The sequence below is a fragment of the Ictidomys tridecemlineatus genome, chromosome 15, assembly GCF_052094955.1.
Source record: "Ictidomys tridecemlineatus isolate mIctTri1 chromosome 15, mIctTri1.hap1, whole genome shotgun sequence".
NCBI lineage: Eukaryota > Metazoa > Chordata > Mammalia > Rodentia > Sciuridae > Ictidomys > Ictidomys tridecemlineatus.
The window spans coordinates 16,725,836-16,752,076 of record NC_135491.1 but is presented as its reverse complement, the minus strand read 5'-3'; the positions used below and the strand labels follow the sequence as shown (position 1 = coordinate 16,752,076).

General features: G+C 36.9%; 1 protein-coding gene across 13 annotated transcripts; it reads right to left on the bottom strand.

Annotated features, from left to right (window-relative positions):
- Positions 1-1,382: 1,382 nt before the first annotated feature.
- Positions 1,383-26,241, bottom strand: Znf382 (zinc finger protein 382). Of its 13 annotated transcripts, none has more exons than XR_013431162.1 (6): positions 26,150-26,241; positions 23,450-23,521; positions 20,906-21,032; positions 20,479-20,571; positions 3,911-4,011; positions 1,383-3,404 (listed from the first exon to the last, which is right to left on the bottom strand). XR_013431162.1 is itself a non-coding variant. In XM_040279449.2 (6 exons), exons 4-6 carry the CDS (start codon positions 21,042-21,044, stop codon positions 10,607-10,609), a joined length of 1,662 nt encoding a protein of 553 aa, XP_040135383.1. In that variant the 5' UTR covers positions 21,045-21,057; positions 21,508-21,538; positions 23,450-23,521; positions 25,763-25,901; the 3' UTR covers positions 6,390-10,606. The 13 variants fall into 13 exon arrangements, 11 of the variants coding, with proteins under 11 accessions (XP_077889270.1, XP_040135383.1, XP_040135381.2 ...); XR_013431161.1 differs by having other exon boundaries at positions 3,935-4,011; XM_040279449.2 differs by lacking the exons at positions 1,383-3,404; positions 3,911-4,011; positions 26,150-26,241 and adding exons at positions 6,390-12,036; positions 21,508-21,538; positions 25,763-25,901 and having other exon boundaries at positions 20,906-21,057.

The window sequence follows — 26,241 nt, the reverse complement described above, 5'->3', positions numbered from 1 at the left end:
TATGTCCATGAACCAATCAGCACAGCAAGAACACCAAAAAAGAAAAAGGGAAAAATGAAAGAATCATTTCTATTGAGGGGTCAAACTGCTCAATGAGACTACATAGTGATTATCTTAAGTCTAAGTATCCTCCTTTCTGTTTCTTCTTGGGTTGTTCACTAAGAGAGAGGAAGGGTAGCTCTTGTTAACCTATACTTCTGTGTTGCTCACTGGGCTACCATTTGGAAGGACCTAAAACTGAAGATGGATGCAATAGCTTTCATGTTCCCTTCTCACTGGTGTAAGGTAGGATGGAATGGGAAGTACTGTCAATTGGAGGTTTTTCTGCATTGATCAGATTTATGCACACCAAGGGTGGGATTGCTGCAGAGTTCTATGTGAGGGGTCCCTGTGACTGAGTCTTAGGTCTAATCAGGCCTTAGGTGATATATGCACTGAAGAGATTATATCAACTACCCCTATATTTGGCAAATGCTGATTTCTGCTAAGAATCTGGATCTCAGGAGCCTCACAAGAATTCTACTCATGGAGCTGGGGAACCAACGCTCCATATATTTTGCTGCCCATGAGGACAGCCTTCACATCCTTAGTCCCTGAATGTATCCACAACTGCCTGCTTAGTTTCCTGACCTTCTTGAGATGGTCACATTAACCACCAGACTCAGAGGGAAAGGAGTTGGACTCTCCTTCATTTTCTGACTTAAATCCCCCAGGGTGCAATCTTCTCTGTGCCTGTTTTACTCACATTCTCCTAGGTACACACTAGGCCACACATTAGGCATTTGACAGAGTAGTATGGCAATATTTGCTATTGACTCAGCTCCCTGGCTGGCAAGCTACACAGCCAGCCTACTGATTCCTGCCAAGAAGTGGAAACAGAATGGTGGAGCCATGAAATGGCAACCCAAGTGGGTTGGAGTGTGGGCAGCAAGTGCAGCCTGCAGTCACATAGAGCCCACCATGGAGGCCTAGCTGGCCTGAGGTACACAGAGCCAAGGTGTGCCAACCTGTCACCCTTTGTCAGTCAGGTCTTGGCACAGAATGGTTGCCTGGAGCAGAAGCCTGCTCCGTGCAGTACTACAGCCCCATAACCTGTGAGTATAGACCATCCAATGACCAGAAAATAGAAGTGGGGTAGATATGAATAGAAGTTGGGCCTCAAGAGTTGACTAATAGCATTAGTATTTTTCCAAGCCCTAATTAGCATATGTTTGGACCAATATCTTTGGTTCTTTTTTCAAACACCAATTTGCAATAAGATGGGACCAATAGCAATACCAAGTGCTATATAAACAAGCACACTTAAATGGAGAAAATCTGCTATTAGGTCCCCTTATGCCGCAGTCTGTCTGGGCACAAAATAACTGAGCCGCCACACAGCCTTGTAGGTTCAAAACAGGAACTCTTTTATTCTCTATACTCCCGCAAACGCCACGCACGCAGCCTTCTCAGAAACCCCCCACACCGGAAATCCCTCCTCCGGCACTTCCCCAACCAATGGGAACTCTCTGGGAATCCCTGGGAGAACTCCAAAGTAGCAGGTGCCCGAGGCAGCAAGAGCTGCCCTATTGCCCAACAGTAAAGGTTAAATAAACAATACAATCAATCCACATCACAGCAATTATATATAGCTTAACTCAAATCATCATCTCAATGGTTCGCTGGCGTCATCTTTCAAACATTCCCTCTGGCAAATGCCAGGCGTCATTCTGATTGGCCGTTGCTCTCAACATCTCCCCCCATCTGTTTAATTAAACAACAAGCAATGTGGCTCAGGGACCCTGCCTGTTAGGTTGTCCAATACTACATATGGTCCTTACTCGTCATTGGATAGCTGACCTCAAGGCATCAGCCTCCTGTCTTAGGTTGGTACCACTGCAATTGGATCTTATCCGTTATTGACTACCTATCCAGCATACATCCATATTTGAGGATAGGCCTATGCACCAGTGTGTGTGTTGGTGAGGTTCTTTGCCTCACCTCTGTTGGCCCCCAAGTTTGGCCTTGGTCCAGTGGAGGGGTGAGGTTCTTTGCCTCACCTCTGTTGGCCCCCAAATTTTAGACCATCACTAGCAGAAGGGAGGAGGATACAGAAATGCCACGACACCAAGCCAATTGACAGCTCCTTTGGAAAAATTGTACCACAGTGACACCATCAGCAAAGATACTCCAGCACTACCACAATTCACTGCACCAACAGATAATTCACAATGTATACAAGTAATACATAGTCCAGGCAGTTCTGCAAGCAGTTCAAAGCAGAGGAATCTATCAATATGTCCATTTCCTCCCAAAGTAAATCGACTCCTTGATTATTACTTGTTGAGTTATTATTCATTGATGCATCAGTTTATACAGTTTACTGTGATAGCTATCGAAGAAGCTGTAGTTTGGTTTTATCTTTGTCTTCATCGGCACTGGGATGAAGATAGGAATTCTGATAATAATGGCTAAAAAAGAAAATTATGTAACATTCCAACAGGTACTAAGAAAACAATTTACATTATCCTGAACAGAATTATTAAATATAATGAAAAGGAAAGGTGAAAGTAAACAAACAGATCTGTTAACTCCTTATTTGTTAACATATTAAAACAATCCTCAACAGCTGTTTACCCAATTTAAATTAAAGCATTTAAATCATGTGAATAATAAAAATATTTGGATCCATTTTTTCATGAGCATTCCTCATATATATGGACATACGCACATACAGACATATGCACATACAGACATACAACACAAAACACAAGTGTGCACACATAACATACAACACATAAGACAATAGTAAAGGCCTTGTAGCTTTACACAGGTGAAATCTCCATTGCAATGTTTAAAAACTCCACAGTCAAAAAATAAAACTAATCAGAAAAACATTAATCTAGGTCTGTATGAGCTCAAAAAATAAAATAGAATTTTATGATGTGGGAAAGGGCAATAATAAAATAGATATTGAAAAAAGACATCCTGGTTACCACCTGGGTTTGACTCTTTTTTGGATATATGCCCATCCTTTTTCCTGTAACTTGCATAATGGGTCTGAAGGTATTCCCACAAGCAAGCCCCAAGGTTTTTTACATTTGAAATAGGCTTTAATGGTGTTCATTATTCATTAGCCTCCAGGTGTGGGAGAACCACTGTTGCAGATGTAAGAATAGCCAAGCTGGAGCTCTGGATATCAGCTGTTATGGATTTGAGTCAAATCATCTTCTTTTTGGTTCTCTGGCGTCACCTTTCAAACATTCCCTCTGGCAAATGCCAGGTGTCATTCTGACCTGTGGTGCCTCTCAACTCCCTTATACTGTAAGAGTTCTGTCCCTGTTTCAATTTTTCAATTCATCCTACTCTTACACTCACTCATCCTGATCTGTTGATTTCATTCTTCAAATTCACAAAACAAGAACCTGGAAAGAAGAAGAAATTGATGGTGAGCTGCCTCACACTTGCAGTCCTCCTTCATCAGCCTCCCTGAGTCACTGGGATCACAGATGTGTGCCACTGTTCCTGGCTGAAAACTAATTCTTTTTTTTTTCTAAAGAGAGCGTGAGAGAGAGAGAGAGTGAGAGAGAGAGAGAATTTTTAACATTTATTTTTCAGTTCTCGGTGGACACAACATCTTTGTTGGTATGTGGTGCTGAGGATCGAACCCGGGCCGCACGCATGCCAGCCGAGCGCGCTACCGCTTGAGCCACATCCCCAGCCCTGAAAACTAATTCTTGGTCTTAGAGTAGCAAACCCAAATAAAAAATATGGTGCAAAAAAGCTAATTATATATGGTAGTTATATTTTTGTTTTATGTGGGGGCAGATGGAAAAATTCACTTTATAAAGGCTCTCTCAACATGCACCATGCTACTGACCCCAAAGAAATTTTTCCAGACTTCCCACCCTCTAACATACAAATGTCTTACCAAGGTGGGCACAGTGGTACACACCTATAATCCCAGCCACTTGGGAGGCTGAGACAGTAGGATCACAAGTTTGAGGCCAGCCTCAGCACCTTAGTGAGATCCTGCATCAAAAAAAAAAAAAGATTGCAGAAGCAGTTCAGTGGTAAAGTGCCCCTGGGTTCAATTTCTAGTGCTATCCAAAAAAAGCCTTACCAATATGTTCAGAGTACTTGTTGCTTCACATTTACCCTGTTTACCTGGTCCAGTAAGCATGATATCATCAATATAATGGACCATTATGGTGTCTTCCAGAAGGGAAACCTGATCAAGTTCCATGTAGATTAGATAGCAGCATAGGGCTGGAGAATTAATACATCCTTGTCATTGGTATACCTATATTTTTTCAAACATTATTCTAGTTATTTGCATATTTTTATTATATAAAATTAACATTAAATCAGGCTTTGAGTAAGCAGATTATGCTCCATAACCCGAGTCAGAATCATCCAACAAGTTGAAGGCCTTAAAAGACCTACTTCTCTCAGAGGAGGAAATGCTGCCATCAAACTGCCTTGGGTTTCAATTATAACATTAACTCTTCCCTGAGTTTCCAGCCTGTTGGGCTACCCTGTAGGTTTTGGACTTGCCAGCTTCCATAAGCATGTCAACCAATTCTTAGAAAATAAATCTCTCTGTGAGAGCATTAACTGATTATGGAATATAATCCATCTACAAAGTCCCTTCATAGCGATACCTTTATTTGTTTCTAAATAACGAGGGACTGTAGCCTAGTCTAGCCAATGCATAAAATTGACTACCACAATGATATATGAGGTGTAAAGGCAAATAGATGGACATGAAATAGCAGGCATGATGTGTGAAGATCTTTGTATCACATTAATCTACTAAAGATAGTATCAAAAAGTCACTAAACACTCAAATGTGTAAAATGACTTAGGTTATTATTACCCAGCCTTAATAACCTGTCCTCCAGTTTAGGCATTATAACACATATATAAGTTGGTGGTAACTGCAAATAATGGAGAATATGGATGACATCTATATCATGGACTCCAGATACTGCTGCCTCTGACTGTCCAATCTTCTAGTAAGAGACATCAAAGATAAACCTTCATTGGCAGTATTCTTTGAGAAAATAAGCAACCACATACCATCTAGCTGGGTTCACCAAATTGGGTCTCTTCTATCCTGTAAGAGCCTGCAATTTATTCTTGTGAACAACTATTCTGGGTATGGGTCTGCTTTTTGTGTCTACAAGACCTTAGCCAACACCACCATATGAGTGCTTAAAGAATGCCTGACATGGGGAATGGGGTTGTGGCTCAGTGGCAGAGTGTTTGCCTTGCACGTGTGAGGCACTGGGTTTGATCCTTAGCACCATATTAAAAAAACAAATATAATAAAGGATGCTGTTAAAAAAATGCCTGACATGAACTGAGGTTGTAGCTCCGTGGCAGAATGCTTGCCTAGCATGTGTGAGGCACTGGTTTTGATCATTAGCACTGCATTAAAAAATAATAAATAAAAAGTAAATGCATTCTGTCCATATACAACTACAAAAAATTATAAAAATAGAATACCTGACACAAAGGCATGATATCTCACATACCATAGCATCTTATTAGGAAATTCACTTTTGCAGGGAAAAAAATTGCAGGGGCTGGCTCATACCAATGAAATGAACTACTGGTATCCCCTACTGCACCATCTATAAATACCCCTGATAAATCATTGTAATGGCCTTCTCTAAGTACAGCCAAAATGAAGGCACAAAGGACATAGTCTGCTGGGATGTAGTATCATCCTCTAGAATGCAGACCTTTATGTTGTGTTGTAAAAAAGAATATTGATGAGGGCTAGGGTTGTGGTTCAGCGGTAGAGAGCTCACCTTGCCATGCACCAGGCCCTGGGTTCCATCCTCAGAACCACATGCAAATAAACTCAGTGAAATAAAGATATTTTGAAAAAAAAAGAATATTGATGAGAACCAAGGTATAGAAGCATATTGGCCACTCTTAATATCATTCTCAATGATTGCAAGTGCACTTCTGGGTATATATTGGCTGGTAGGCCATCTATTGTCATTTCTGTTGGAGAATGCCCAATACAACACACCCCATTTTAGAGGTGAGCTCTCTAACTCTCCCACCCCAGACATGGAGTCTGCTACTCCAGCTGTGGGCTGATCATGTGGATGGAGGTTACAAACATGAGTCAAATGCATTGTATTCCTTGTGTTGTAGTTGACAGAGAAACAAGAAATAAGGAGATCATGTGGCAAGGCCTGTGTGTGTATGTGAGAGAGAGAGAGTGTGAGTGTGTGTGTGTGTGTGTGTGTGTGTGTGTGTGTGTGTGCCTGCGTTTGTGCATATGTATACATGCATACACATGTGCTTGCAGGCTATTGAACATCCAAAATCTTTTGTGGGGCAGATCACAAATCACAGATTCTGCTGATAATGGAGCTGGAGAACAGATCTATAGTTTTAAAATTTATTTATAAAATTTACAAACAATACAATTCACTGTGTGCATGTATACTTCTACTTGTTTTTTAAGCATGCATAAATGTTTTCATCTATGACCACAAATAGGATACAAAACAATTCCAACACCTCAATTTCTTTGTGCATGTCCTTTGTAATGAGATCCTCCCCTATCCAAACACTTGGTAACCACTGATTAGTTTTCTGCCTTTTCCAGAATGTCATATAAAAGAATCACATGGCATATAACTTTTTGGGACTGGAGTCTTTCTGTTAGCATAATAAATGTGAAGTTCATCCATGTTGCTGCATATATCAGTTCTTTTTTTTTAAAATTGGTGAATAGCATTCCATTTTGTGAATATTCCACAATATATCCATTAATCCACTGAAGAACACTTTGTATTATTTCCAGTTTTTTATTTTAAGTGATACTATAAACATTCATATACAGGTTTGTATGTGAATATAAGTTTTAATTTCCTAGGGTAAATACTTAAAGTGAGATTGCTGGGTCATATGGGAAGTATATGTGTAACTTAAGAGACTGAAAAATTGGGTTGGGGATATAGCTTGGTGGTAAAGTGCATGCATGAGGCTCTGGGTTCAATCCCAGAGCCGAGAGAGAGAGAGAGAGAGAGAGAGAGAGAGAGAGAGAGAGAGAGAGAGAGAGAGAAACTGTTTTCGAGAGTAGCTTAGCCATTTTGTATTTATATTAGCAACATTTGAAAGTTACTCCATATTGTCACAGAACTTGGTACTGTTTATACCTAGGGTTTTGAAAAAATCAAGATTATATAAATTTATGACTGTTTGAAATGGTTGAAATAAGTGTATTTTGTTTTATTTTGTTTTTCTGTTGTGAGTTGGGCATGGCAAGCCTGATTCTAGTGCTACACTGGAAATTGAGTGGAGAAATATAAGGATTACCTGGCTAAAAAGGCTCATGTTTAAGATGCACTGAATACTGACACTGGGGCCATAGGAAGTGAGATAGGCTTGATCACATACTCTAGGAGAAAATACACAAGAGTTGAAGAACTATATTTAGAGGATGGAGTTGATTTACAGTTGGATTCCAAGTTCTAGCATTACCTCTTTGATGCCTATATGTCTAATTTTGATTCCTGGTAGAGATGAGGGCAGTGAGATATGCAAGTTATATTTAAAGCTTGATAGTGCCCTGGAGACTCCCAGAGGCAATTTTTTTACTGATGATTTTCAACTTGCTAGTCAGATAGCCTGGCTAGACTGTGTAATCAGTGAACAGAGTACATTTGCAGAGAACTTTTGAGTGCTCTCAAAGGCAAGTTTCATATACATCTTAGTATTTAATCCCAGAGGCAGTGTGCAGTCTTTTGTGAATAAGGATACTAGAGTTTAAACCTGGATTATTCACAGACACCCCCCCCCAATGCTTGCATGCCCTTTGCTTTTAAATAAAACCATTACATGGATATGCTCTGTGGAGTCCTTTGAGTGAATAATTATCTTTGTACATGTCTATGATTTTGAAGTTGGGTCTACGACATAAGAATCTGCAAAATTATACTTATATGTTTAAGTTTATATATAGATAGAATATTATAATATTTAATATATATTTATAATATATTTTATTTATTAAAGTCTTTCAAAATATGTATTTTATAATGTATGAATTTATATAATATATAAATGTATAATTATATAACATATAAATGTATCATATATGTTATATATAATATATATAAATCCATGTCTTCTTTACTCCTAAATAAATATATACATATTTAGAAGTAAGCAGACTCGGATGTTAAAATCATGCTTGCTCCTCACAGCTGCCCACACATAATATAGTAATAGTTGAATTACATGAAAAATCCTCATGTTTATCAATTCATAAATGGAAAAATCTCCAACTTCAACAGAAATCTTCAAGCAGGATTCTGGAATTTAGTCTAATGCTGCTTCATGACAAAATATAAACTAATTGACCCAAATTTTCTAAGAGTAGCTTAAATATAAATAGCTACTACAAAATAAAAATTCAATTATGCTTTCTTTGAAGCATTCAAAAGTACCTCCTAGGAGGATGTGAGTGTACTTATATTTGTTGTAATCCATTTCTTTTTTTCTCTTTGCACCTTAGTTTGTGGGACTTCATGAGAACTGACTCTGTATAGAACTGTTTGAAGACAGACATTTGGGGCCATTTTCATTTTTGCAAAATTGGGAAGTATGCATTTGAATAGGTAATTTAATTAGGTTCTCTTAACTAAATAATCAAATTTAATTTAAAAGTATCCATTCTTTACTTTTTTTGGTATGAATTCTTTGACATTGTATTAGGAGCTATGGATAAAGTCATTCTTCATTTTTTTCTAAACTTATTCTTACAATCATTTCACTTGAATAACTCCTATCCAAATGAATTTCCCAACGTTTAAGATTTAAGTTTTCCATATTCAACATTTACAAATGACAAGTAATATAAAGTCCACCCACTTTCCAACTTTCATATTCTCATAAGATTTTTTCTAGTTAGAATTCTCTGATGTTGAGAAAGGAAAATGTTGAGTATCTTTCTGTAGTATAATTTCTTTTAAATTTTTTAGTTGTATATGGATACAATGCTTTTATTTTATTTGTTTTATTCTTTATAAATAACTTTATTTTATTTATTCATTCATTTTTTATGTGGTGCTGGGGAATGAACCATGTGCTCACATAAAAAAGTTATGTGAGCACATGTTAGGTGAGCGCTCTACCACTGAACCACACCCAGTCCCTATTTATTTTATTTTTATGTGACACTAAGGATAAAACCCAGTGCCTCACACATGGTAGGCAAGTGTTCTACCATTGAGCCACAACCCCATATCCTCTAATATAACTTTTCAAAATTTCAAATAAGTCATTAACTATGGCTAAAAGTTAGCCCTGTATTTATTATATTTGTCTGGCATTGTATTAAAATTAGAGCTATTGCTAAAAACCTTTCTACATGCATTATATTCATGTTCCCAGTTTTTCCAACATTGATTTAATTTTTTCCCTAGCATGAATTCTGTGGTTTGAACCACCACCATGTTGATAATATACATAGTAGTTTCTCTTTAGAGTAAATTATCTCATGCTGTGAAAATTCTGAGTTGTTTGGCAGTTATTTACCGAAGGTGATTGAGCATACAAATTCCCTAAGACCCAGAAATTCCACTCCCTAACTATATACATAAGAGAAGTGCACATATGTACACAAAAGACTAATGTGTTCTCAAAAGCATTATTTATTATGACCCTAAGCGTTAAAAAATGTAAGAGGCAATCAATAGGAAAATGGATAAATTGTGATATACTCATATTAATGGAATTCTATATAGAATAAAAAGAAATGAACTTCTGTCACATGCACTAATGATTACACTGAGAGACAATGATGAAATAAACAAGCCAATTCTGAATGAATACATGGTACATAATCCAATTAATATAAGGGTTTATAATATGGAAAAACAAATTTATAATGTTAGAGGTCAAAGTTGTGGTTAACTTTGAGGAGGTAACTAATTTTTATTCCATTTTTGCAAGAAGAAATAAAAGTTCTCACCTCCTCTCTCTCTTTATTCTTTTTTTTTGTTGTTGTTGTTGTTACTGGGGATTGAAACCAGGGGCACCTTGCTACTGAGCTATATCCCCAGTCTTTATTTTTTTTTATTTTGAGACAGGGTCTCACCAAGTTTCTTTGGGCCTTGCTAAGCTGCTGAGGCCAGCATCAAACTTGCAATCCTCCTTGCCTCTGCCTCCCAAGTTGCTGGGATTACAGGTGTGTGCCACAATGCCCAGCATACCTCCATTATTCCAAATGACTTCTATTCACAGTGTATTCATGGGCCACTGCCAACTGGCCAGCTGTTTATTATTGGTTCATAAAAAGTATTGAAACTACTTTGTATCGAAATTGAAAATAATTTTAAATGTTCATAGCAATTTAAAGAGGATGTTTTGGTCCAGTGAATTTAATAAAAATTTAGGCTTTTATTTTCAAAGATTTTTGTTTAAATTTCCAACAATACTGTGTGTGTATATGTGTTTTACAGGCTACCAAACAATAAATACATGGCATATTATCTTAAATTACTAAATATTATTACACTTGTAAGCAACATTAGGTACAGTGTTGCTATGACTTGAAAAGCTTTTATTAAAAACGTCACATCACTTACTGAATTTACTGAATTCTCATAGTTTCTACTTTGTGAGTTTTCTGGTGGACAATGAGGTTTGACTTACAACTGAAGAATTTCCCACATTCTTTACATTCATATGGTTTCTCTCCTGTGTGTGTTTTTTGATGGCGAATGAGGTTTGATTTTCTACTAAAAGCTTTCCCACATTGAGGACATCCATTGGATTTTTCACCCGTATGTATTCTGTGATGAACAGTAAGGATTGCCTTCTGGCGGAAGGACTTCCCACATTCATTACAAATATAGGGTTTTTCCCCTGTATGAATTCTCTGATGGAGAGTGAGGGTAGTCTTTTGGCAAAAGGATTTCCCACATTCGTTACAAATATAGGGTTTCTCTCCTGTGTGAGTTCTCTGATGTACAGTGAGGGTTGTCTTCTGGATAAATGCCTTCCCACACTCATTACATTGATATGGTTTCTCCCCTGTGTGAGTTCTCTGATGATCAATGAGGTATGACTTCTTTCTAAAGGCACTTCCACACTGAGTACACTCATAGGCCTTCTCCCCTGTATGTGTTTTGTGATGTCTAGTGAGGGTTGCCTTCTGGCGGAAGGATTTCCCACAATCAATACAAAGATAGGGTTTCCCCTCTATGTGTGTTTTTTCATGAAGAGTGAGGGCTGTCTTCTGGCGAAAGGCCTTTCCACATTGACTGCAAACATAGGGTTTCTCACCTGTGTGAATTCGTTGATGTTCAATGAGGTATGACTTCCTTCTGAAGCCATTCCCACAGTAAGGACATTGAAAGGGTTTCTCTTCTATTTGAGATCTCTGATGCATAATAAAAACAGACTTTCTGCACAGGAATTTCCCATTCCCATATTTGTTGTATGAAGAGGACTTCTTTTCTATAAGATTATGTGGATGGATACCAAGATCTGACCTTTCTAGGAAGGCAATTCCATCTTTATTGAATTCAAAGGTTCTTTCTCCTCTGTGAGCTTCAGTCTGTGTAAATAACATTCCTTTCATAAGGAAGGATTTGTCACGTTCATTACATTCAAATGGCTGCTCTGGAGTTTGAACCTTCTGATGTTGAGTAACTTCCTGTTTACCATCAACATTCTTTTCTGTTTGTTTATGGAAATTTATTGATGGTTGAATTTTCTCATGCTTAGTATTGAGGACTGATTTCTCCCAACCATTACTCTCACCAAACTTCTCTCTTGCAGGGTTTATATTTCTAATAACTAATTCTGAAATATTTTTCAAAACTTTTCCATCAGGTTTATTATATTCACATAACATTGTTTTTGAAATCATGTGGTTCTTGCCTGGAGTAAGGGTTTTCCCATAAATATTACTTCTTTCCTTAATAAGTTTTTTGTGATTGATAAACACAACTGATCTAGATTGCTTGTCTTGGAATTCTTTGAACTTCACTAAAACATCTTCAGCTTTCCCATCTTCTAGAAAAGAATACAATTAACAACATTGTAAGTCTTTTTATACATACTGTGAATTGCATGTATATATGAACAACTCATATGAAACTATCCGTTTTGTTACTGTGGTCTAAAAAAGGCTAGAATAAATAACCTCTTGGTAGAGAAAACAAACAAAAACCCTGCTGTGCCACCGAAATGAGGAAAAACTGGCATAAACAAAGAACAATTATATCTTTGGCATGCTGCAATTGTCAGCTGCATGGAGATGGTATAATAAGCACAAACAGAGGTGAACATTAGACAAGAATTGTGGAAGAGTAATTGTTCTTAGATGGGAAAATTACGAGATAATAAAATGAGCCTAGCAAGGGAACCAAATAGTAAGTAGTGTAACAAGGAAAATTATTTAGGCAGAGATGAAAACCTACATATTTATTTCCTCATTTCTTATATAAATATTGTAAAATGCTTCCACTCATTTCTTCCTCATTTCCACTTATTCAATCCATAGCAAATGAACTTTCTCAAACTCATTTCCTAATGTACACAAACACTGACTTACAGTTCTGGCCCTCACTGACCATATGACTATGATTTATTTTCTCTTGAAGTAAAGAATCAAGAAAACATATTTCCATGAAGAATTATAAAGTTAACAAGAAGACAAATTATACTTGCAACATGAATATATAATCATTATTGTATTATGATTGTTGCTACCATCAATTTATTCTTCCAGAAGTGGTCAGTAATAAAACTCTCCTGACCATCAATTTAACCTCTTTTCTTTTCAATATGTTGAATTACTTTTTTTCAGTTTTAGAGGAAAAGGATTCAAGTTTTCCTCCCAATGTAGAAACATCCATCAGCTTTGTTATTCTCTGTAGGGGTGTGAAGGAATAGATTCTTCAATGAATAAGTAGGGTACTAACTGACCTTAAATATAATTGCTTCTTGGTTACTTGGGATTGAACCCAGAGGTACTTTATCACTGAGCCACATCACTAGCCTGTTTTAATTTTAATTTTGAGACAAGGTCTCACTAATTGCCCAGGATAGCCTTGAACTTGTGATCCTCCTGCATCAGCCTCTCAATTAGCTGGGATTCTAGGTGTGCAGCAGTACATCTGGCTTAACTATATTTTTTCTATAAGTTCTTGACTATATAATAGTATTATTACTTATCATTCACATTTGGGGGAGCAATCCCAAGGGTAGATTCAGCTTACCTACGACACATTTTTATTTATAATAGCACCACACTGGAAAAAAGTTCAAATATCCATCAAAATGTAAACAGATAATAATGTATTTTGTATACAGGCACAATGGAATTATACCTCAGTAAGAAAAAGGAAACCTATAATATATAATGGCCAACAGGGATGATTCTCATTTTTCATAGTGTAAGATTTATGCAATAAAGTTCATATACGGTATAATTCCACTTTTGTGTACTTCTTAAACACGTAAAACTAGGCTATTTGGTAATTGAAGTTAAATTGTCTTCCTCAGAACCTCAAATAGCTCCAAGATATGCTACTATCCATTTTTTCCCAAGGCCTTCACATGGTCTTTCTACTTTTCAGTGTCTAATTTGTCTGAAATTGGCATAAAAGTAGGGTCTAGACCATCCATTTCAAGAAATCTTTGAAAAACCTGATATTTTAACATGACTATTCCATTTAAATGCTCAATTTGATAATTTTGCTTTCCCAGCCCAAACCACGTGCTTTTATTAGTCAATAATTATATAGTCAATTCACTATCTGAGATATTCTGAGTACACATTGTTATACGAGGTGAGGGAATGTTATTTTCAGCAGATATTTCTATAAAGAACTTAACATTAAGTGATTTCTAAATGAATTCACTGCATGGCACCATAAGATAATGAATAAGATAACTATTAAATACCTAGTCTGTTACAAGCTATAGTAAGTAGAGGCAAAATAAAGGACTTTAGCTAGGTATGTTGATCCATTCCTGTAATCTCAGAGACTCAGGAGACTGAGGCAGGAGGATCAGAATGCTGAGGAAGCCAGCCTGAACCTGTCTCAAAATACAAAATAAAAAGGGCCAGAAATATAGGAGAGACCTTGACTACCATGTATGAGGCCTTGGGTTCAATCCCCAGCATTAAAGGAAAGAAACTAACAACACTAAAAAGACTCCAAAGGAGAGTGACTGTGATAAAAGGTGAATGTTGATATATTTTGAAGCTCTTTTAAAGACTGTTATAACTTTTTGTTTGAACTGGAGATTTAACCCCAGGGGCACTTAACCACTGAGTTTCAAACCCGACACTTATTTTTGGGCTGGGGATGTGGCTCAAGAGGTAGCGCGCTCGCCTGGCATGTGCGTGGCACTGGGTTTGATCCTCAAAACCATATAAAAAAATAAAGATATTGTGTCCACCTAAAAATAAAAAATAAATACTAAAAAATAAATAAATAAAACATTATTTTCATTTTAGTACAGAGTCTCACTAAATTACTGAGGCTGGTCTGAAACTGGCAATCCTCCTGCCTCTGCCTCCCAAATCTCTGGGATTACGAGTGTATACCATCACTCCAAGGAAAGGCCAGAAGACTGTTATAAGTTTTGATATTATGTGGACTGGGGTTGTGACTCAGTGGTAGAACACTTGCCTAGCATGTGTGAGGCACTGAGTTTGATTCTCAGAACCACATATAACTAAGTGAATAAAATAAAGGTTCATCAATATCTAAAAAAATTTTGATACTATGTCCCTCTTTATTGCTATAATATTCCATGTGCTGAAATTTGCTGTCTGATACATAGTCACTACATTTTCTTTTACTAAGCATTTATATGTGTAGCAGAGTCTGACTCCATTTTTGATGCCTTAACTGCTGCTACCTTTCTAGACTTGTCTTTATTTCTCTCTTTCTTTGGCAATATTAGAAAATGAACAGCAGGGCTTTGCACATGCTAGTCAAGCACTCTACCACTGAGCTATATCTCCAAACTTTTTCATTTTTTAAATTTTGAGATAGGGTTGTACTAAGTTGCCAAAGCTGGCCTTAATCTTATGACTCAAGGTTCCTGAGTTGCTGAGATTATGGGAATGTTCCACCCAACTCTAGCCTTTTATTTATTTATTTTTAAATTTTGAGACAGGTTCTCACTAAACTGCCAAGAATGTCCTCAAACTTGTGATCCTTCTGCCCTAGCCTCTTGAGTAGCTGGGATTACAGGTCTGCACCACATGCCCGACTCTCTTTCCCCCCTTTTTTTAAACCATCCTACTTTACACAGGTAAGTCAATATAAAACACTCATGCTCTGTGATTAAGGTGTGTGCCACTGTGTCCAGAGACAATGAGGTAACTTATGATGGTGTTTTAACATCTTAGTCTGCAATTCTATCACCTCTATTTATTTAGGCTTGTTCCCTCTCTCAAAATATTCATTATATTGTATACTCACCCTTCTTGTGATAATAGGAAGTGATACAAAGCCCATATGATGAGAAGAATGACTTAGGCATTGTGATATAGTTAGGCTACTACCCAAGAATCACTTGAACACAGTATTGAGATACTGATATTATGACAGTTGATCTGACAACAAAGAGGCAACTAAGTGATTAGTGAGTTGCTGGACAAAGGGATGATGTACATCCCAGGTGGGACAGAATGAGACACTATGAGATTTCATCATGCTACTCAGAGCAGTGCGCATATTAAAACTCATGGATTACTTATTTCTGGAATTTTCCATTTAATAGTTTTTGGACTGTAGATGACCTGTAAGTAACTGAAACCTTGGTTAAGGAATATTACTATATTAAACAGTAATAACAACAATAAAACCTAACACAACCGTAAATATGAAGTCAATATATGAAAATTGTGTTTATATAAATCAGCCACAAACTAGAAGAAGTAAATTTAAAAATCCTGCCTTGGGCTAGGAGTATAGCTCAGTTGGTGCATGCAAAAGGCCCTAGAATTCAGTCGTCAGAGAACACAAAAAATCCTACTATTTACAATATCATAAAAATATTAAAAATATAAACTTAATTAATAATGTACAATTATAAAAATAATAAAACACTCCTTATAGAAATTTGGAAACCTACTAAAATGGAAAGCTAAAGTATGGTTACAAACCAGAAGACTCAATAGTGCTAAGATATTAGTTCTCTCAAATCCTGGGACATTTACTTAAAGAAATAAAGAAGTTGATTGTAATATGTATTTGAGAAGAAAATGACCTAGAACGCCAAAACAATTTAAAAGGGAATAAACTTGGAGGGCTTAAATTAACTCTCCTCAAGACTCATTATAAAATCACAGTAATCACAGAACAGGTAGTATTGGAAATATGACTTAAATATATCAAAGGAAATAATAGAGAGTTAAAAAATGGAGTGACACAAATATGATCAAATAATTTTCTATATGATCACCAGAACAATTTGATTCAACTTAACAAATAGTGATGGAACTAATTGAGATCCATATGGAGGAAAATACCCTTGAGGACTTACCTCATATCATAAGTGAAATTTAACATGAGGTAGATCATAAAATTAATCATAAAACAAAAATATACACAACATTCTCAGAAGAAAATATAGGGAACTACCATAATAACTTGGACAGATATTTGTGAGATCAAAGAACTAATTATAAAAGAAAAAATGGCTAAACTGGACTTCCTCAAAATTAAGTACTTCTGTTCATAAAGATACCTTAAAAATGAATAGGTACACCCTGGGCCAAGCCACTATCTTCCCTTGCTTGGATCAATGCATTGACTGGCCTCCTACCTGACCTTCCTAGATCTATATCTATCTTCCTCTCAGTCAATTCTCAACCATGCCACTTTCAGCTACTATACTACACCAAGGAACATAATTTTAATAAATTCCAACTGAAGTTGAGCTGGGCACATTTGTTCAGGTCCACAATCCTAGCTATACAGGATGACTGCAAGTTTGAGTCCAGTCTTGTCAACTTAATGAGGAGACCCTTGTCTCAAAAAAAATTGTTTTTAAAGGGTTGGGGATGTAGTTCAGTGGTAAACTGTCCTTGAGTTTAATTCCCAGGATTGTAAAAAACAGACAAACAAACTGATATTAGGTCATGAATGCCTTGTTGAAAACCTTCCAATGGCTCCCACTTTAACCATAATAAAAGTCAAAACCCTCACAGTGCCTTCCAAGGGCACAGGTGCCTCAGGCCTCTTAACCTTCAGGCCTCTTCTCTCTTTTCACCCCTTCCCCCGCCATTCACTCTGCTCCAGTCACAGATGACAAACAGAACTACCCTCAGTGCTTTTCACCTACTGTTCTGCATAAAAGGGACCTGCATTAAAGGTCCCTTCCTAAACTCTGCTAGGTCCACTTCCTCTCTTCCCTTAGGTCTTCACTCATATTTTATTTTTAAAAAAGTAACTCCCTGCTTTGTAAAAAAAATTTCACAACCTCCTCACCACATTCTCTTCCTCTGCCTCACTTTTCCCTCCTTTCCACTTTTCACATTACATACCATACTATTCTACGTCTACCTCTTTATGGTGTTTCTGGCATGGCTTTCCCAGCAGAATAAGTGCTTTATGAGGCAAGAAAATTCAGCTGCACCCACAGTGCCTTGAACAGTGACTATCATACAGTACAACACTGGTAAAATAAGTAAGATTATAAATTATTAGCTAATATAATACTTTCTCTTTTTCTTCTTTGGGATCCTGGGTAGGTTAAAACGCTAAATACTTAAGAAAATGAATATTGAACAACAGCAGAGGAGGTAGAGAGGGAAGATGGGAGGGGAGGGGAGGGGAGGGGGGATAGTAGGGGATAGGAAAGGTAGCAGAATACAACAGTCACTAATATGCCATTATGTAAAAATGTGAGTAGGTAACAGAAGTGAGTCTGCATTATGTATTTGGGGAGTTCAAAACCCAATTGAGTCAAATGTATGAATGATGATATATCATGAGCTCTGTAATGTTTTGAACAATCAATAAAAAAAATGGAAAAAAAAAGAAAATGAATAGGCACACTAAAGAATAGAGGAAATATTTGCAATGTGTACATTGAACAAAAGATTCCTATCTAAAATATGTAAAAATTCCTATTACTCAATGAAAAATATATACTACCCAATAAAAAATCAACACTTGAGTGAACACCTGTAATATAAAAAGCACTTAAAAATTTTTTCAACATATAATTTATAAGAGAAATCTAAGTTAAATTGGAAAGATATACTATCAGGAAGTAATGTAGAAGAGAATGTGGGATAAAGTTCTTATACATTGCTGGCAAAAGTCTAAGATGGCACAGTAACTTTAAAAAACTGGCAATTAACATATACCTGATTTATAAATCAACAGAATCACTGTTAGGAGTTTACTGAGGAGAAATAAACACCTTTGTCCACAAAAAGATTTTTATAAGAATGTTTACAGCAGCTTTATTAATAATGTATCCAAACTAGAAAGACCCCAAATGTCTATTAATAGAACATAAAGAAACAAACTGGTATATTTGTACAATTGAATACTATCCCACAATTAAAGTAAGAAACTATGCAAACAAGTGTAAATTTCTCAGACATTGAGCTCATATGACAAAGGTCTATAAAAGTCAAAACGAATCTCTGCTGGTGGAAATCACAACTGTGATTATCCTGGGGAGGGACTGATCTGGAAGAGACCTGACAGAACTTAATGGGATGTGAGAATATGGGTTGCTACTTTTGCACAACTCAAAGAAATTACTGAAGGTCACTTTGTATGAAATACCTACAAATCTTGGAATGGATTCTTGGTAAGTTAACAGTGAGCCAATATTTCTATAAACAGAAGGCAAACAAGAAATAATTTATATGAGAAATGATATTGAAAACTAAAATTTAGATTTTTAGAGGTATGACAGTCAGCCACATATGGACACTTCACAGATCTCAGGTCTTTTTTTTTAGCTGTAGATGGACACATGCCTTTATTTATTTTCATGTGGTGCTAAGGATTGAACCCAGTGCCTCACATGTGCTAGGCAAGCACTCTACCATTGAGCCACAACCCCAGCCCAGATCTCAGGTCTTTAGAAATAGATCCCTAATTAGATGGTTATATAAAAAATTGTTCTGGGCATAGCAGTGTACACCTGTAATCTTAGCTACATGGGAGGCTGACATGGCAGGATTCTAAGTTTGAGGCCAGCCTGGGCAAATTAGCAAGACACTATCTCAAAAAAAAAAAAAAAAAGAAGGTGAGGGGGCAGGCATACAGGTGCATGCCTATAATCCCAGCAGTTTGAGGCCAGCCTTGGCAAATTAGTGAGACCCTGTCTCAAAATAAAAATATAAATAAAAAGGGTTGGAGATGGAAGTAACTTAGTGGTGGACCACCCTGGGTTCAATCCCCAGTGTGGCAAAATAAATAAATAAATAAACAAACAAACCCAGTAAAATAATGTGAATCAATATATAAAAATGGCTGGGAATGAAACTTAGTGGTAGAGTACCTCTGGGTTTAATTCCTAGTAAAACACACACACACACACACACACACACTCCTAGAAAATAAGTGTTGGTGAAAATGTGAAGAAATAGGAACCCTTGCCCACTATGGTAGGAATGTAAAATGATGCAGCTCATATGGAAAACAGAATGGTAACACCTCAAAAATTAAGCATAGAGTCTTGACAGGATCCAGGAATTCTATTTTTGGGAACATACCCAAAAGAATTAAAACCAGAGACTCACGATGATACATATGCTTATACATAGCAGCATTATTCATAATAGCAACCCAACTCATTCATGAATGAGTGAATAAGCAAATCATAGTATATGTATATGTAAACAACGGAATTTTTTAATGTTTATTTTTTAATTGTAGTTGAACACAATACCTTTATTTAATTTATTTATTTTTATGTAGTGCTGAGGATTGAACTCAGAGCCTTCCATCTGCCAAGCAAGCGATCTACCACTGAGCCACAATCCCAGCCCAACAGTGGAATATTAATCAGCCTTAAAAAGGAAGGAAACCCTGAGACATGTTACAACATGGAAGAGCTTTGAGGACATTAAGTAAAATAAGCCAGTCACAAAAAAGGAAAAATGCTAAATTATTCTACTTATAAGAGGCACCAACAGTAGTCGAATTCACAGAGTCATAAAGAAGAATGGTGGTGTCTAGGGGCTAGGAGTTCTAGTAATGGGAAGTTATTGTTTAAAGGGTACTGAGTTTCAGTTTTTCAAGATGTAGAGTTCTGGAAATGGATGGTAGTTATGACTGCATAAAAATGTGAATGTACTTAACACTGCTGAAGTATATGCTTACAAATATTTAAGATGATAAATTTTCTGTTATGTATATTTTACCACAATTTTTAAAAGTAGGTCCCTAAAAACATGCAAAGTTGGTATCAACTACCTGAGTTTTGATGTCCACTGGACTTTTGGCTGTATAGACTCACCTAGGTAGCTCTGACTTGCAAAATTTCTCTCTGACCATAGTTCTTCTCCTTGTTCCAACTTGCGGATCATATCAGGCTTAGTTATGTGAAATCCTAAAAATGAAAAAGGAGACTTGGTCTAAACTGGACTCCAAAATATTGAAGGAAAAGAAAGATATAGCATCAAGGTGGCAGATGAGGGACATGCTAACATCTTATTAAGTTAATATCTTGCACTCAGCAAGATTTCTGCTAACAAAAAGAAATTTATCATTTTTGATACCTGCAATCAAAATTCTTTATATTTCAGGATGTTTTTCCTGTGGTGCTTGGATCCAACCCAGGGTCTTCTGCATCTAAGTATGGGCTTTTCCATTCATCCCCACCTGTTTTAGGAATTCTTGAAAGGAAGTATATGATATTGAAAGATTCAAGGAGGGTCCCTTACCCACAGAAATGAAGTGGCAGTAGTTTTCCAACATCACATCCCTGTAGAGGGCCTTCTGAGTAGGATCCAGTTGCTGCCATTCCTCCTGGGTGAAGTCCACAGTCACATCCTTGAATGACACTGATCCCTGTAAGGGCATACTCTAGTTCATCCTGAAGTGATCGGAAATGGGTGAGAACTAGATATTGGAAACCTAGTTCTAAAAATGTTCAGTGATCAGACAGTTTTAAAAATTATTTTATATTATAAAAATTTCTCTCTGAAGATATATTTATCAATATTATTGTCTCATGCTAATATGTATATATATATTACATATGTGTACATATCGATATATATGTATGTATGCATGTATGTATGTATCTATATAGAGTGATCAGATTATTTGACCTGAATGTGACTGGCTATCTGATGGATCAAAATGAATACAATCCTGATTCTGCTTATGAGAAAGTACAGGCTAAGAGAGAGGCATACATGCACTCAATAGGTATTACATATGCAATGACAGAAATACATACAAGGGAAAGTGTCATAAAGCAAAGAAAATTTTCATTTTGTACTCTGAAGCTTCACTGAGGACATAAAAATTTTGTACTCACAATAAATTTGTTTTGTAGGAATACAGGGCATCTGTTTTTAAAAATTCATGGGGAGAAGAAAACCAGTTAGTAAATTCAGGAAATAGCAAAAGGTATAGTATGTTAGGAAACAATTTTTGAGCTCTGAAAAGGAAAAGATATGGAAGAAGATAGGAATTTTATTATGGAATAATACTGAACTTTTTTTCCTTTATAGCAGTGGTCTTAAAAATGTAGTGAATACATCCCCAAAATATTCATGGTTACATATAAAATAACAAATAGGCATTAATGGCAATCCATATTGTTAATGATAACTGCTCTCAAATATATACTGTTAATATTTTCTTCTCTTCCAGTATAATGTCTTGTACATTCCACTATGATGCAAGCTCCATTTTGAGTCTCTGCTTTAAGGAGTATAAAGAACATGAAAAACAAAAGTAAATACATGTTATATGATAAAATTTTTACTTTTGAGGCAACACTTTCAATGACTGGCAAAGATGCTTATGGTGTGTTAAGTAGGAAAGACAAGAAACCACTTAGAAATGCCTCATAGGTTAAGATCATAGTAATGAACTGAGAGAAGATAGGTGATTACTAGATGATGAAAATCAACAGAATTGGTCACAAATTGGCTTTAGAGTGGAAAAAAGAAAGGCAAGACTATCAGATTATCTGAATAGGCAAGTGTGTAGGTGCTAGGACTAGTAAATAGAAATGGGAAAAAGAGAGAATAGGCTGAGCAAAAGGAGGTTATAAGGTAACCTTAGAAAGATACTTAAAGTGAAGTAACATATAGAGGGTGGTAACTATTGGATGTTGAATATATGGTTCAGACACTTAAGAGGTCAAAGTGAGACCCACTGAAATCAAGAATGTGTAGCCTTCACAGTGAATCTGACGTGTACAGAGGAAAAGGCTGTAAAGAGAAGAAAATCAATTAGCACCTGGGGAAAACCAGTATTTTAAAGGTTGGTAGATGAGGAATTTTCTGTAAGAAAAAGAAAAATAGGACAGAGTACCACTTTTGATTTAAGTGTAGATATTTCAGGAGTGGACTAGCATATGCATTTCCTTCCCCTGTACAAACATAAAAAATGAGAAGAAACTAAAAAGAATAAGTCAGTAACAGCACTGGAATACTGGAAAGATTTTTCACTGGCAGGCCACAATTTGTAGAAACTGTTGGCAGACATGAGTAAAATAGGAAGACAGGAGAAGAGGAATACAAAACCTGAGTTTTCACTGAGGTTGTGGCTCAGTGGTAGAGTACTTTCCTAGCATGTGTGAGGTACTGGGTTCAATCCTCAGCACCATATAAATAAGTAAAATAAAGTTTAAAAAACCCTCAGTTTTCTATACAAATTCATATCAAATCTCCATACTGAAAAACCTCACAAAACACGACATCCTTCCACAAAGTAATAATATGAACTACCCATTCTACCTCCCACCATATCATTGCAAAAATCTTGATTAGTGGAGATAAGCAAGGTTTTTCTGTCTGCTCCTTGACTAGTTACAACTTGGGTGTAGAAGTAGGGTCAAGAAAAGGTAGATTCATTCCAAGTAATATATTTCTGTTAAATCAAGACAATAGCTTTCTGTTACAGCAGTATGTTAGTGAGAAGACTGAGAAAGGAGATGATGAATGATATATCCAGTCACACTTGGGGAAGGCTTCAGCTTATCTGGCTGGAAGGGAGAATTTGGAAACAGGGTTGCAAATAGGATAAGGTGGGTGAAACACAGAGGGTGCAAAATTTAGGAAGGCATAGCACTAACAGTATGCCTTAAAAATCGTACCTCACTCCATTTGCTTGCCTCACCCTAATCTGGGTCCTGACTGAAGACATTTCATGAAAGCAAATCTCAACATCCAGGAAGTTTAAGTAACATTGCTAAATAAATGTTCATATTCCCTGGGGAAAAGAAAAGAGAGGAAATATCATCTCACCTTAGACATAGCTTTGAGATTTGTAGGAGATGAAATTTCTCTTTGAACTCTTCTTTTGGTAAGGAAAGAGTCCTATTGAGGCAAAAATAGAGATATATAAGGAGCCATGTGAGTACATACTTGACTTAGATCTTCCAGAATAACTAGGTAAAGCTATATTAATTTTCACAGTTTCATCACTTGCCCACTGCATACACTTCAGAAATACAGGCTAGAGGTTAGTGGGAACATGGGACAAATTCAGCTTTTCCCCAATTCTAGAACCCTAGTCTCTTGCTGAAGAAGAATGGATTCTAGGAACCTGTAAAGCCTGTTAAGCTTGGAAAGGGAACATTGTTTTACACCCTGTGACTCTACCTCCCATCTCCCATGGAGCACAGGTTTGTTTCCAAATTGTTTTTCATGGACTGTCCATTTACACTGTTACCAACAGTGCATGAGACTATCTTCCCATGCCCTGACAAACAAGTTCAGAACTTTTAAATCTTTGCCTATTGGTAGTTCTAAAGTATACACTTACTATGATGAAAATAAGCTTATTTTAATAAGTTAAAAGCCATTCCTTATTTCTTTCTTAATGCATTTCCATATGTTTATTTTATTTACTTATTTATCATGGGTTTTTAGGTTTTATTGTTTTTGTTTTTTGTGGTGCTGGGGATTGAACATAGAGCTTTATGCATGCTAGGCAAGTGCTCTACCACTGAGCTGTACCCCCAGCCTGTATCTTCTGTGTTTTTTCTTTTTCTCTAATTTAGGAAATTAACCCTTTACCTATTTTAAGTTGCAAACAAATTTTCTTGGTTTGTCATATGACTATTAGTGTCTTTGCCTTTTGAATATTTTTTTCTCCTATAAGCTTTATTTAGTAGGAGCTGGGGATATAGCTCAGTTGGTAGAGTGCTTGCCTTGCATGCACAAGGCCCTGGGTTCAATCCCTAGCACCACCACCCCGCAAAAAAGAAATCCACTTTTATTATCTGTACACGTGGAAAATAAGATTACGTACCCCATTTGAAACAAATATGTAATATGTCAAGATCATTGTAATATTTTGAGCAACTAATAAAAAAGTTTTATTTAGCAATACCACATACTATATAATCTAAATAATTTCAACTGATGGTAAATGTGATCTTTATCACACATTCAATTTCCCTAGGTGACTAAGTCTGAACATTCTGTTTTTCTACTCAACTTTTTATTGCTTTACCTGAAGCACATTACTTAAGAAGCAAGGTTGCTGAAATTAAGTATTCTGTTGTAGTACATGTATGGGAAATAGAAAAGTAACTGTTTAAGCACACTTTGTACTCTGTAGGGTTCCAGACAGAAGGAATATTATTTTGCTAAGAAAAGTTTTAAATGTTGACTGCTGCAGTGAATATTTTAGTTACCAAAATAATTATTTTATCTGGGCACAGTGGGGCACACCTGTAATCATAGCCACTTGGGGACTGAGTCAGGAGGATTGCAAGTTTGAGGCCAGCCTGGGCAAGACCCCAAATAAAAAATAAAAAGGCTGGGGAGATAGCTTAGTGGTAGAGTTACCATGGATTCATCCTCAGTAAAAACAGAAGGAAAAAATTCAATTATTTTAAGTACTAAAATGAGACTGGCCTTGTAATTAGAAGTGTTATCAAAGACTCTTAGAATGCGGGAAGACGCTATCAGCCTTGATTGAATCCATGAGCAGGAAAATTCACTAATATATGTGTTAAAAGTGGTAGTTATGGGTAAAAATTATTTTTTCCTGCATGCTCTCCATGAAACACTGTTCAACACATTGATTTTGGTTATTATGGTGCTTACAGGACACGAATCTAACCTCCTGGGAATTATGAAAATCTTACTATTGCTTTTTACTACCTGTACTTCTATTGTATTTGCAAAATTGCTATTTAGTTAAAATTCTGGAGGTAGGCTTCATGGCTACTATTCAGATAATCAAATATAACACAACCAACTAGATGTGCTCTTACAGAATTCTTCAATCATTTAATATTTAGGTTACCATAGTCACAAAACCATCAGAAATAAACGGTAGATCATACACACATAGTGATCTTCAATTAAAGATTCTTCCGAAAACCACCAACCCATAGCCCCCCACATGTCATTCATAGCCACATAAAGCACACTATGCAATTCCAGGTAAAGTCACAATCACATTCACAACTCTCCACATGCAGTCTCGAATACTACTCACACCTAATCTAAAACTACACACACGCAGGGGAAACCTCATGCAGCCACACAGCTAAGTCTACCTTTCACACAATCGGAGGGTACATCCCAAAGAGTGGCACGCACCCAAAAGGCAGCAGGTTGTGTACAGGGGAACACCCCCAAACATATATACACACTCGCAGCACCCGCTATGCGCAGGGACACGATTTGCGCGACAGAATTCCTCTGGGTTGTCAAACAGGCAAAATCCCTCTTCGCAGGGCTAGCTCCAGGTCACTTGACGGTCATCCTCAGGGTCACGCCCACGAACCACGCCCGAGGCCCTGCTCTTACAGATGTGAGCGTTCGAATACTGCGGTCCTGGTTCCCTCCCCTAAACTGCTAGGCTGGGATCGGACTCCGGGTTTCCTCCCGGATCTCTCCTCCCCGATCTCTCCTCTCCCTTAGTCTGCTCTCCCGGCAGGACTTCAAAGCTCCTTCCTCGGCCTCCTCCGAACCCCTAAGACCCACCAGCTTCACCCCCGGCCGAGCCTGTTGTCTGCGCCTGCGCATTCGCGCCGCGCCGTGGGTTTGCGCTCCCAGGAGTCTCCGGGGCGGCCCGT